General features: G+C 41.0%; 2 protein-coding genes across 2 annotated transcripts; one reads left to right on the forward strand and one right to left on the reverse strand.

Moving 5' to 3' along the window:
• The first annotated feature begins 1,851 nt into the window (after window positions 1-1,851).
• LOC108005154 (ataxin-2 homolog) lies at window positions 1,852-8,315 on the forward strand. Its single transcript, XM_036819917.3, has 5 exons — window positions 1,852-2,350; window positions 3,607-3,787; window positions 4,816-4,958; window positions 5,064-5,955; window positions 6,865-8,315. The coding sequence occupies exons 1-5, from the start codon at window positions 2,336-2,338 to the stop codon at window positions 7,779-7,781; spliced, it is 2,148 nt and encodes a 715-aa protein (XP_036675812.3). The 5' UTR covers window positions 1,852-2,335; the 3' UTR covers window positions 7,782-8,315.
• Window positions 8,316-9,562: 1,247 nt separating this feature from the next.
• On the reverse strand, window positions 9,563-11,274 carry LOC108005153 (putative odorant receptor 19b). The gene is made up of 3 exons (XM_017068327.4): window positions 10,509-11,274; window positions 9,981-10,341; window positions 9,563-9,899 (listed from the first exon to the last, which is right to left on the reverse strand). Exons 1-3 carry the CDS (start codon window positions 11,243-11,245, stop codon window positions 9,828-9,830), a joined length of 1,170 nt encoding a protein of 389 aa, XP_016923816.3. The 5' UTR covers window positions 11,246-11,274; the 3' UTR covers window positions 9,563-9,827.
• Between the last annotated feature and the right edge of the window lie 1,119 nt (window positions 11,275-12,393).

Raw genomic sequence — 12,393 nt, forward strand, 5'->3', positions numbered from 1 at the left:
GTTTGCTCCGTTTGATTTCAGCACAATATTCGCACTGGAGCACATCATCAGATGCTTTTCATCCGGGCCAAGCCAACCTTTCGAACCAACAAACTTGCTGAACAAAAGCTAACCATGCATGAGAAACCGCTTTTTCACCACCCACCTAAACTTCCCCATCCACTACGCCCCCATATCATCATCACTGGCACTACTAATTATAACACTTTCCTGTCCGAACGAAAGAACAATTAAATGGATGTTACCAGGCTGAAATTCAGGAGACGAGGGAGGCTTTTAACTTCTGCAGTCCCCCAGAAAGTCTGGGACTAAACAGAACTTTTAACTTGCCGCAAACATTTTATATCCGACTGCAAATTGGGGGACTTTTATTTGACATGGCATGGGCATTTTTTGGACAGCAACAGCAAAAGGTAGACGATATAGGGGCAAGTGGGTGGATCTGTGGGTCGGTTTGTCGGTTGTTAGGGGGCGGAATGAGTGTTAGTGTTGTTGTGTGCTATTGCTAAAGTAACAGTTAAGTTTTATGGAAAGCCACTTGATTTTATTAGGAGCGCTCGTAAAATCATCGTCCGTTGTAAACGGTTCGTTCAACAACGGAAATGGCCAAGACCAGACCAGGCCAGGCATCTATGTACATCCACATCCACATACCCATCCCCATCCAGTGGACTTGCAGGACCTGTAATGCAAATACAAACTCCTAATGATTGCAGGCTAATCCCACTCGGGGGAACAAAGAGAAGGCAACGAGAAGTAGCACTTAATGTAATGTGAGGAATTAGTACTATTTTAATAGAACTAAAAGTTCTCGACCTAAGCGTTATCGATTCGCGTTGCAAGAGAGCATCGAAAAAAAGGGGTTGAATTATTAAAAGGGCTGACATTTGGTAACTAGTATTTTATAAAATCACGTCAACCTTGAGAAAAAAGGTACATGTACAATATGTATTAGGTCAAAACATACGCCATCAAAAGTTAAGTGTTAAGTTAATTTAAAGTTCCTTAACTTTATCACTATTAAGAAATAAACGAACTTTGTAGTTTATATAACACCATTACTTTTTAAAATAAGACACGTGAGTTAGACGAAAAATAAGTCATATGATCATTAGTAGTAAGAAACAAGATATAATGCTAAAGACCACGATTGTTACTCAGCTAAGGGAAGTGCGATTGAGATAAAGATATGCAAGCACCACAGCGACTGTTCCAAAGATTGCACACCTCCCAACAGCGCCTTCTAGCATTGACTTCATTATTTGCTCATACCTGTTTAATGAATGGTCCGATTTGAACCCACTTTTGGAATGAAGACAAGTGCTGATAATCAAAATAAAATCCCTTTTACACTTATACCAAATATGATATATTATGTGGGCGTTACTCTACGAGTAATGTGTATAAAAACGATCTTTGTAGGTAAGAAAAGATAAAAAAAAAAATTAATTGGCGCCCCCGGGTGGACTGAGGTCCATTGAACTGATTGATTTGTGAAAGACTAGCGAAGAATTGAAAAGTGAGTATCTAAGAAAGAGGCCCCTAGGTAGAGTTATAAAGAGAGTATCTCGATCCTCTTACTTCCGATCCCCGATTGCAGATGGCAGGTGGGGCAAGATGGGTGTCGATGACGCAAGCCAAATTGGAGCGTCGAATCTGCGGCTGACAATGACCATCGGAATCGGAATTGCAATCTGAATCGGAGTCGCAATCGGTTAATGGCCGTGATTGTGCTCCACAAATGGTGGTGCTCAGCCGTATCGGATCGCGGCGACACCACAAGGTGCTTGCCCCCAACGGTGGCAAGTTGCTGGCTGCAAGTTGCCTGCCGCAAGTTGCTTGCTGCAAGTTGCAAGCTGCCTGTTTGCAGCTGCAAGCTCAAAAGCGGTAATTCCAAGAGCCGACTATAAAACGGCGCAAAGCTGGCGAACCAATTTCACTCTCACTTTGTTGGCCAACACGCGAGCTAGCGATTTAAGCCGCCTCTAGTAAAATCGCGGATGACACCGGCGCGTTTACTTAACCACATAAACAAAAATAAAAACAAAAAAAAGAACAACATCCGTCTGCATTAAACAAATAACCGTGAAAAGTGTTTATAAATTTGTTTGTTTTAGTTTTTTTTTTTCTCTTTTTTGTTTTGGTTTGCCGCTTTTGTTGGCTCGCCACACGAATCGAATTTTAATTGAGTGACAGAAGGAAACCGAATTAAAACGAAAAAAAAGTGAACACACAACATAAATTATATATTTACCCCACATATATATATATGCATATGTGCACAACATATATGGTATACTTATTGGTTTGAATAAATAGAGACCCAACTGGAATAATGCCTCTCATACGGGTAAATAATGCAAAATAGGATTAAGCCCATATAATTAAAATCGAACTCACTGAAAGTTGGCAATCAAATATTGATAATGATATAAATCAGCGCCTATTTTGATTATTTCCACTTGATAGCTCGCGGGCAGTCAGATAATCGAAGGGAGATAAATTTTAAAAAATGTAAAGATGCGAATCGATGGCAATCGTTTATTATTCATTAAATTGAACAAACGCTTGTTTAAACGCGAAGGACAATAAATGATAATAGACCACTTTGCAGGACATTACAACAATCACATCAAATAATTCAATTTTTATTCAATTGGCAGACAAAACATACATAATATCAAAATCGCTTTGTTGGTTCTTAGCCTTTCTTTGGTTAATTTACAATGTCACAATTGAGCTAATTTGATGGAATAATTTTGACAACTAATATAACAATTTTTTACCTTACAAGGAAATATTTTAAATGAGATAACAAAATGTATACAAAAATAATTCTGCAAATTAATTATCCATCAATTGATGACATTGATTGATTGATGAAAACCCATTGTTAATTAGTCATCGTAAATTAAATAAACAATATTTAATTCGCTATTGTCACTCTTTATTATTAAAATTTGATATCTGTCAGCACCACCGTTGGTTAAAGTGATATGCTCATAAGGTCACTGACTTGACCTCCCTTAATTATGCCATCATAGATAAGGCCATGCAATCCGGGCAATTGGACCACTAAGTAACCACCATAAAGCTGCCCAAACCGAAACATTTCTCATCTCAAAAGATCACATCAGATTTATCGCATACATATGAGTAATAACCGTGAACGGATTACCATGGACTCGAACATTCCCACATCCAATGGAATGGTATTTGCTGCTATGCTATGCAGAGCTTATTTATAATTACCTTTATGCCAGGTTCATTGTACATACATCGCTCGGCTTAATTACGAGTATTAGTTATTAATCGCATGTTCAGTCGAATAATAAAAACAATAACGTGTGACAAGAGCGGAAAACAATTGCACTTCGGTGAATAAAATTTTCATAATTGCATATAAATCAATTTAATTAAATTATTATTATGAATTGCAGTGCACATATTTCCAATCAAGCGCGTTTTTCCGTCATTCAGTGCACTAAATTAACTAAATGGCAAACCAAGAGCTCAATGAGAATGGCGGACTTATTGAGTTGATTTCGATTTCGATTTAAGTTGATTTCATCATTTCCATTTGCTATCATATTTTTTAATGACCAGGTATTGGCCGCAATCGCCTGCTGTTGCCTCCTGGCGACCTGCTGCAGTGGCGAGGAGGTCGAGGCGATAGCCACCAAGGCCGCGGACAAGGTCGAGGCCATCGCCACCACCAAGCTGACCCCCAGCATCGAGGACGACCCCAAGAGCAAGACGGAGAAGCGCGACTCATCGGTTCAGACAGGTGAGCCGGAGTAGTTATCATATTTCAGGGGAGAGGTCCTTTTGCCAACACAAAAAATAGTTTTTTCCTTATTTGATTACAACACTTTAAGTAAAATAATTAAAAGCCAGTAAAATAATTAAAGGGAATTTTTATCTATGACAATCGACTTAAATATTTACCCATACAAGTTTACATTTACTTAGTTTTTAAAATTATATAAAAAGTCAATTAAATCATTATAAAAAATTTCCAAAAAGCTACAAACATAAGTTATTCATCACCTAACAATATCCAACATCAAATTTTGTAGCTTAAAAGTTCGAAAAAAGGTTATTAGTTTCTTTAAATATCCATTTTGTTAAAAAACACTTCAGTCGATAAAGCTCGCTTTCGACCAAGTTTCTTTCCTTGATCTTGGAGGAAATGTAAGTCGCTCAAGCAGCCTCTAGTTTTGATTTTAAATTGGTAAATTTTATTAAAAAAAATGAACAAAGTTATAAAATTTTAATTTCTTCTAATTTAAATCGACTAACTTAACAACAATAAATAGTTTCAAAAAGTTTGCAGACCTTCTAGAATGAGTTTTTGATATATAACACCAAAAAATTTGATGGGCTATTGACAATAAGGCAAGGGGAAAAATTAAGAGAGGTACAACCTACAGATCTTTCCCCTATAGTTGGTATTTACACACAAATTTAATTTCATAATAACTGCAATTAAATAAACATTTTTTTAATCACTAAAGTAAAGTAAAGTAAAGTAAAAATGTGTAAGCCAATTAAAATTAGTTTAGTCAAAGTAAATTATAAATTATAAAACTAAAAAAATTTAACATTGAATAAAAATGTGTCAATATTTTTTTATATACATTTGTAATTAGCTAATTTGTAGTTTCCTATGCTTTGATGCATTTCTCTTTAACCAATGTAAATGTAATCCCCTGAGTATGGGAAGATGGCACAACATAGTAGCAACTTCGGCTAAGACCCCAAATTGATTTGCTGTAATTATGGTGCCTCACCGCAAAATTTACCAACCTGCAGGTGGCCCGTACCTGAGCCTATCGAGCAAGGACCCACCGTTCCGTCCGATTTATCCGCCCAGCAGCCACTTTGAGGCGGAGCCACCGACGCCCATCTTCGGACCCACCACACTGCGCTACACGGCAGCGGAGGCGGCACCGCAGGTATGCAGCCCAAGCAAAGCTGGCAGTGCAATACAGCAACCACAGCGAGTGCATTTAATTAACAAACCAACTACTACAATCTCTACCCCTATCCCCCCTCGCTAGGCCTTCTACGGACCGAAGGCGCCACCGCAGCACCGCTTCAACTTCGCAGTGCCGCCGCAAGTGGAACCCTATCAGCGGCAAGTCGCGTTTAAGCCGACTGCCGCACCTCTGCCGCCACCACAGCCGCAGCCCCAGTCGATTTTCAATTACGGCGAACTGGAGCCGGAAACGGGTGCCACCGCACCACTGACCCACCATCACCACCAGCACCACCCCCCTTCCCATTCCCATCCCAATTCCCATCCGCATCCCAATCCCAGCCAGCATTCCAAATATCTGCAGCAGCCGCAGCAGCAGCAAAAGTTGCAACAGCGCATTCAGTACATCATTGCCATACCGCTGTCGTACATGCGACAGTTGCAGCAGCAGCAACAGTTGCAACAGCAACAGCAGCAGCAGCAGCAATTCCTCTACTCGCCACCACCACCCACGAGTAGTTCAACCAGCACCACCAGTACGGCACCACCTGCCCAGCAATCATCACCCACTAGCAGACATCCGGTGGTGCAATTGCTGGGTGGACCTCTTGCCCGTGACCATCAGGGTCAGTACAAACCCTATTATCAATCAGATGCTGCCAGTGCACCACTTGCCGGACCCACTGCACCACTGATCCACCAGCCCTACCTGCAAATACCCACCAGCCTGCTCATGGCCGCCGCCCAACAACTGCAACAGCAGCACCACCAACAGCAACAACAACCACAGCCCGTCTACGCCAAGGTCGCTGCACCACCAGCACCACCCACCTACCAGCCCACCCAAATCATCTACCAGCCGCAGGGGCACCACCATCAGCCGCAGATCCAACTGCAGCTGCAGCGGATCTTCCTGCAACCGCCGCAGCCCCAACAGTCCACCATATACGCGGAACAGCCAGGTCCACTTTATGGTAAGCAAGTCAAAACGCAATTGGTTATAGCTTCCGGGGAAATACTACACTGAAAAAAACCAATTGATTGGAAACCATACTCATTTTCATAAAATACCGAATCATTTTTGCCTTGGTCTTTCTTTCAATGGGAGGTAAATCAAAAATGTAGTTTACATCACATACACCATTAATATATATTCTACACTGATAAAAATCGTTAGAAAATCATTATAATCTTTGAGGCTGTATCACTTTATATCTATTTTCGATGGAACATTAATTCAAAATTACAATTTTTGACATCAAGATCGGATTATTTATACCGTTAATAATAATACGTAATACCCTTATGTCCCCATTTTGATTTCATATTACCATGCTTAGGTATATAATGATATGATTTGATCTTTTAAGCCAGATAATGGACTTATCTACTTAATGTGTTTAAAATGTAAAACTGATTTGTCGGAATATCCAAATTTCCAAGTATGAATACAATTTTATTTATTTATACTCAGTTTCGAATCGTTTCCTAATTTCTGATTATTTTGCTTGACTTTTAAGACAAACCGTTGATATGCCAATAAAAAATAGGCCATTCTTTATTAGAAGTAATAAATTCTTTTCTAAAATACCTATAATTGTTCTTCCTCATGCTAAAAATCCCTCAAGTTATGTCACCAGTCCATATCAACTTGTTATTAAACACTTGTGCAGCCCAGTACAGTTCCATCTGTATGAGCCCACAATTCCCTGCCTGTTTGAACTTGTTTCGTTTGGGGGCAACTGTACCCCGTTGATGGCCTGAAATCGTTGACAGGGTCAATTAGCGACCGTAATGCAACTGACTGTCAAAGTGCTCGGGGCGTGGGATTGAGCCGAGGAATCAGATGTCTGTAACCCAATTGTTTTCCTTGCTCCTTTCAGCGTATCCGCTGCAGCAGCAGCAGCAGCAACACCAGCAACAGCAACAGCAACACCAGCAGCAACTGCAATATCAGAAGCCGCACCAGCAACAGTCCTTGAAACAGTCGCAGCAGCAACAGCAACAGCAGCAACAACACAAATACACGCCTGCAGCGCCAACGGCACCGACAGCATTGACAACATCAACAACGAGCACGGCAGCAACATCCGAGGCAGCAGCAGCGGCAACACAACAGGCTGCAGCAGCGGCAACGGCAACACGCCAGCAACACTTGCCCCTGGTGCACTACAATCCCATTTACGTGCAGGCACCCCCTGAGCAGCAAAATCAGCTACAGCAGCAGCAACATCAATTTACCATATTGCCACGTTTTAGCAATAATAACCCCAAGGCCGTCTACAACATGGCCCACGAATCGGCGGCTCCGGCTCCATCTCCCATTCACGTGGTCAGATTGTCACCGGCAAATGGTGCTCCGATCCATCACTACCACCATTACCAGCCGACGTCCATGTTGCAGCCGCTTTATGCCCCCCATATCCCCCAGCAATATGTGTCGTCCTATGGAGCGGGCGACGAAGGACACAAGTCGCAGGCACCCGTTGCCATTTCCGGTTCCGGTCCCCTTTTAGCCGGTCCCACGCCCTCACCCCTGATGACCGCAGGTTCGCAGCCTGCCATTATACCATATTTCAGCCATCCGGGTGCCGTGCATTATGGCACGCATTTGTATCACCCGGGAGCTGCAACAGCACTGGGTGCAACAGCAGCAACATCGGGAGCAGGTGCAGCAGGACCAGGAGGAGCAGGACCAAGAGCAGCAGGACCCAGGGTAGCCGGACCAAAGCAACAGTCAACCGCAACAAGTGGGGGACAGCTGCCAGGTGACAGCAACAATATTGTGAAATATCCCTAAAGCGCTCAAAGCAACAATGACAGCAGCAACAGCAACAGCAGCAGCAGGCAGCAGGCTATGTGCAACAGCAACTTCACCCCGTCCAGCAGCAACATCATCACCTAGAGCTGGTATAGCTTAACTTTAAGCTCGATTTCAACACCCACATCCACCCGATTGCCGCTTCTTTAACCTTTGTTTGGCTTACCCATTTGTTAGCCGCCGTTGTTGCCCCTGTTTTCGGTACGCTAATTACGTATTTTACTCGATTTCTAACCCCTTTTAAGCCCCTGCTCTTTGTTGTTATGCAAATCTGGTGCCTTCGAGTTTGCTTTTCCAACTTTTAATGAGTTTGGCCCGTGCTCGTTCGGTTTTTGTGTAAATATTTAAGAAATTTTCCAATAGACTCGCCAAATAAACATTTGCCTAAGCCTACATATATGTATGTGTATTGTGTGTCTTCACTGTTTTTAGCCTTAGAACTCGTTATTTGTATTTTAATATTACGTTTAAAATTATGGAATTACATTTTTTGTTGGTACACTTAATAAAAAATATACTCATTTCACAGATTTTAAATGAAGGGTATTTGTTTTTGAGAGCGTGTAAGGGCTAAGATCCATTTCCTTCATCTCAGAGTGATATTAAAATATAGAACTCGCTATTGGTATTTTAATCTTACATTTACAATTACAACACTCATTTCCCAGATTTTAATTGGAAGGTTTTTATTTTTGAAAGGGTGTGGGGTCTCAAAATGATATTAACATATGTATAAAGAAAATATAGTTAAAAACATTTGCAATCCGTTGAACATCAGTGCATCAGTGGTCTGTCTTATGCCAGCTTATTGTCAAACCATTTAAATTGGCACTGATGGGCTACATAATTATGATGGCAATTTAATATTTAAGTACGCATTCAGGCCAATGACTACGAAAATGAATCAGATTGAAAGCGTCGCTTGAATCGCGCATCGGTTGAATCATTAATCTCATATCCATTAATTGACTTATGGGGACTTTACCAACGAACAGTGGTCCTGAAAGTCTAATTTTCACCTAACTCCTAAAATTTAGTCTATACTTACATATATAGAATACAGATAGTACAGACCAACGCTTTGCTTGTATAAGTATATTAAAAATAATACCCAAATATCCTATATGCATATATATTACAGACCTGTTTTGATTTTTATATTCGAGATATAAAGTCCTATTGGATTTGGTCTTGAATCCTTTTTTATGCAAGCCGAATAGGAGTAAAGCCCTTGAAATTAAATAATCCAACTTCAATATTCTTTTTTTTAAGTATTATCAAAAACAAGTCCGAATAGTCCATAATTTTCTTCCTTTCATGAAATTTTGTATTTATTTTCGAAACGGAGTATAGATATTACTGTGCCCGATACCAAACGAAGGCTCGAAAAAATATAAAAACACGTTAAGCTCTGGCGTTCGCTTAAATGGGAAACGTGTTTGGGGAGGTTTCAATTAAAATGTCTATTAAGGAACCCTCTTTTCGCAGGTGTGGTCATGTGTCGCAGATGTCAGATGAACTTTTGTTACTACAACTTCCGTTCAATTCATTTAATAATAAGCTCCTGCATTATGCAGCAATAATTAAAAGCCCAAGCGATGTGAAAATCCCGCGGTTGAAAATGCAATAAATATGCAGAAAAAGTTTCGATGGTGGGCGTTTTTCAAATTCCATTTAAAAGAAAGGGGGCCAAAATATACACTTTATATGCCCTAATCAAGAAAGAACCCTAAAAATACTTATGTATGAAGATCATTGACTTTGAGCAGGGTTTCGTTTATTGGCTTGAAATTAACTCTTCCTAGACAAATAGTTGTATTCTTTAAAATATAAATTAAAAACGTCACAGAAATTATAATACGAATACTTTTAAGTCGAAGTTATTGTACTTTAGAAATTCAACATAATGCAATTGTGGTTGCTAATCATATTTGTGTGGCTTTTGGATTTTAAATAAGTTTCTTAACCGTATGAGACTGTTGAAAATCCATGTATTGAGTATTGCTTTACGCAAATTTACATCAGCTAGTGACTTTCAAGAGTCGTTTTTCGCATTTCATTTAATAGAGTGAGCATTGTATAGGCTCCCTTGATCATCTGCAATGGAATGGGGTTACAAGTGGTGTAAAATATATATATTTTCAAGCATATATATATTATTTTCAAGCATATATCTACCATCAAAAAGGTCTTCATGCTAATGGGCATTATCACCCCGGCGACCAGGACCAGTGGCTTCTGACAGCGCTGGAGCATCTGGAGATGGAGTCGCCGGAACTGGACCGACTGGTCCACCCAGTTGCAACTGTAGACTGCCGCCAGAAGAGTCTCGCCCTCCTGGCAGAGCAGCTCCGCCATGGAGCAGAGCAGCAGGGTTTCCGTGGTGAAGGCCACCAGGAGGGACAGCATGTTGGTGAACCTCATGACCCCCACCTGCCCGAAGAGCAGGAAGTAGCAGATGGTGCACTGGCCACATGCTGTGGAGAGGAACTGCAACGAGCAGGTCATCGATAGGGATTTCTGCAGCGATCTAACCAGCCTGCAATTATTTTTAAGGGAGTTAAAATCAAAATTTCGAAAATATAATGATCTTTTGGATGAATTTTTACTATCAATACTACTAGAAAGGGGTGTAATCCATTCTCATATAATTTATGGTTTTCCGAAAAATATTATCGTTAAAAATTGGGGTTTACGCACACTCACTTCAAGATGACCTGGTGGTCCTGTATGTACCCGATCAGGAGTTCCTGCACTCGATCTGCCGGGAGTTGCTGATCGTGTCCCAGCTTGGCGACCCTCCAGGCGAGCGCTTTGGTGTGGGCGCTGACCAGGATGAGGTAGGTGCCCGGGTAGGTGGTCAGGTTGAGGACCACCATTGCCGTCTCCATCAGGGCGAAGGTGTGCAGGGTGACGGTGGGTAGGTAGGCGGCGGTGGAATCCTCCCAGTTCCAGGGGATCCACGAGGGGTACATCAGAGTGGGTTCGCTGGCCATGACTATGTACAGGATGCCCACGAACATCACGCCCATCACACAGTGCTTAAGGACCCGGAACACGAACGCAGCCTTGGCCACACCCTCATCAATGATCCGCGTTTCCTCGGGGGAGCACGAGCGCCTGTCCAGGTGGCGGAGCAACCGGTGGCTACTGAGCATCTCGTCGCGATGCAGGTACACATTGAACGACTTCAACATGTAGAGCGTGTGCGGCAGGGCCACGCAGAGGCTTTCGCAGAAGGTCTCCAGCGATTTGGACAGCAGGAAGTTGACCGAAAAGGACAGCCACATGCAGAAGTGGAAAGCCACATTCCACACTATCGAGTACGCCCTGTAGTGGCGGCCCCATAGGGTTTCCTTGGACGGTGGATGCAGCCCCGTTAACCGAAAAATGCGCCAGTGGCTCACCAAAGCGCGCGTCGAATCCACCTTCTGAATTTCCATTGCTCTCTAGATTTTCTAGTTTGCCCAGGCTTAACTTTTGGACTTAAAAGGCTCTGTCTGGCCCTTTTATACCCAATCCATTACCCACCTACAGGACTGCACATCCAATCATTCAGCCACAAATTATGCAAATTGCTGCAAATTAAACCGAAAAAGTTCGAAAAAGGACCACCTCTTCACACCAATCAAATCCGAATCGAAGGACCCATTTCAGCAATTATAACTGCCATAGTTTTCCAGTAGACTGCTAAATTGTGAGAAGGCGCATCTGGGCAGGGCACAATATATTTATTTATAGCATGAAAAGACAGGCCCCAAGCAAAAAAATATCTTTCCTGCAGATGTATATATGCAATTCACATAAAACAATGAAAATGCTATGTTTCCCACCTTTACAAATATCATTATTATATAATTAGGTATTTCATTATGTATTTGGTTTTTAAATTCAAGATGTCACGATCTCAAATGCCAAAGATGGCTGGATCGAGCTTCCGAATATGGTATGTACTCTTATAATTCTATAGATTCAAGTGTTAAAAAGATTCAACTAATAGAAAAATACTTCGTTGGATCTAAACACATTCACACTTCAGATCTACGAGAACACAAACTAGTCTCTCAGTTTAAAACTATCGAGATGAAACCTTCCCAAAAGTCTTATTTCTATTGCAGGTATCATATAAGTCGGAACGATCCGGATCGGAAAACTATATTTTAAAACTCCCTAGGAATGATAAAAAAAATATTTTTTAAAATGCAAAAAAAATATAATTTCGTTGCTTTTGACTATTATCTTCTAATCTGAGGAATATCATTCTTTTAATATTTCAGAATTTCGAATAAAATTTAAAACAAATCAAACGAATTTATCATTCAGCTGCCATAAGATCGATCGTATAATTAAAGTCAAAATAATACAAAGACCGTTATATTTTGTTGTCGGTAATCATATACGGTAGTAAAATAATTAGATTTTAGTTTTCTAAAAATTTTAAAGCTATGAACATACAACGCTCCCACGGCAAAGACCTGCAAGGGCAGAGAAACTTCGGCTTGCCGAAGTTTTGTTGGTACATTTAATAACAAATTTATTCATTTTACATATTTTAAATCAGGGGTTTTTATTTGATGAATGTTTAAGGGTT

This window comes from Drosophila suzukii, chromosome X, assembly GCF_043229965.1.
Source record: "Drosophila suzukii chromosome X, CBGP_Dsuzu_IsoJpt1.0, whole genome shotgun sequence".
NCBI lineage: Eukaryota > Metazoa > Arthropoda > Insecta > Diptera > Drosophilidae > Drosophila > Drosophila suzukii.

Coding starts and splice junctions, on each gene's coding strand:
- LOC108005154 (XM_036819917.3), top strand. Junction 3,788..4,815: donor CGACTCATCGGTTCAGACAG/GTGAGCCGGAGT, acceptor ACCAACCTGCAG/GTGGCCCGTACCTGAGCCTA. Junction 5,956..6,864: donor ACAGCCAGGTCCACTTTATG/GTAAGCAAGTCA, acceptor TGCTCCTTTCAG/CGTATCCGCTGCAGCAGCAG.
- LOC108005153 (XM_017068327.4), bottom strand. CDS start 11,245: ATGGAAATTCAGAAGGTGGATTCGACGCGCGCTTTGGTGAGCCACTGG. Junction 10,342..10,508: donor GACCACCAGGTCATCTTGAA/GTGAGTGTGCGT, acceptor AAATAATTGCAG/GCTGGTTAGATCGCTGCAGA. Junction 9,900..9,980: donor GCATGAAGACCTTTTTGATG/GTAGATATATGC, acceptor ATTCCATTGCAG/ATGATCAAGGGAGCCTATAC.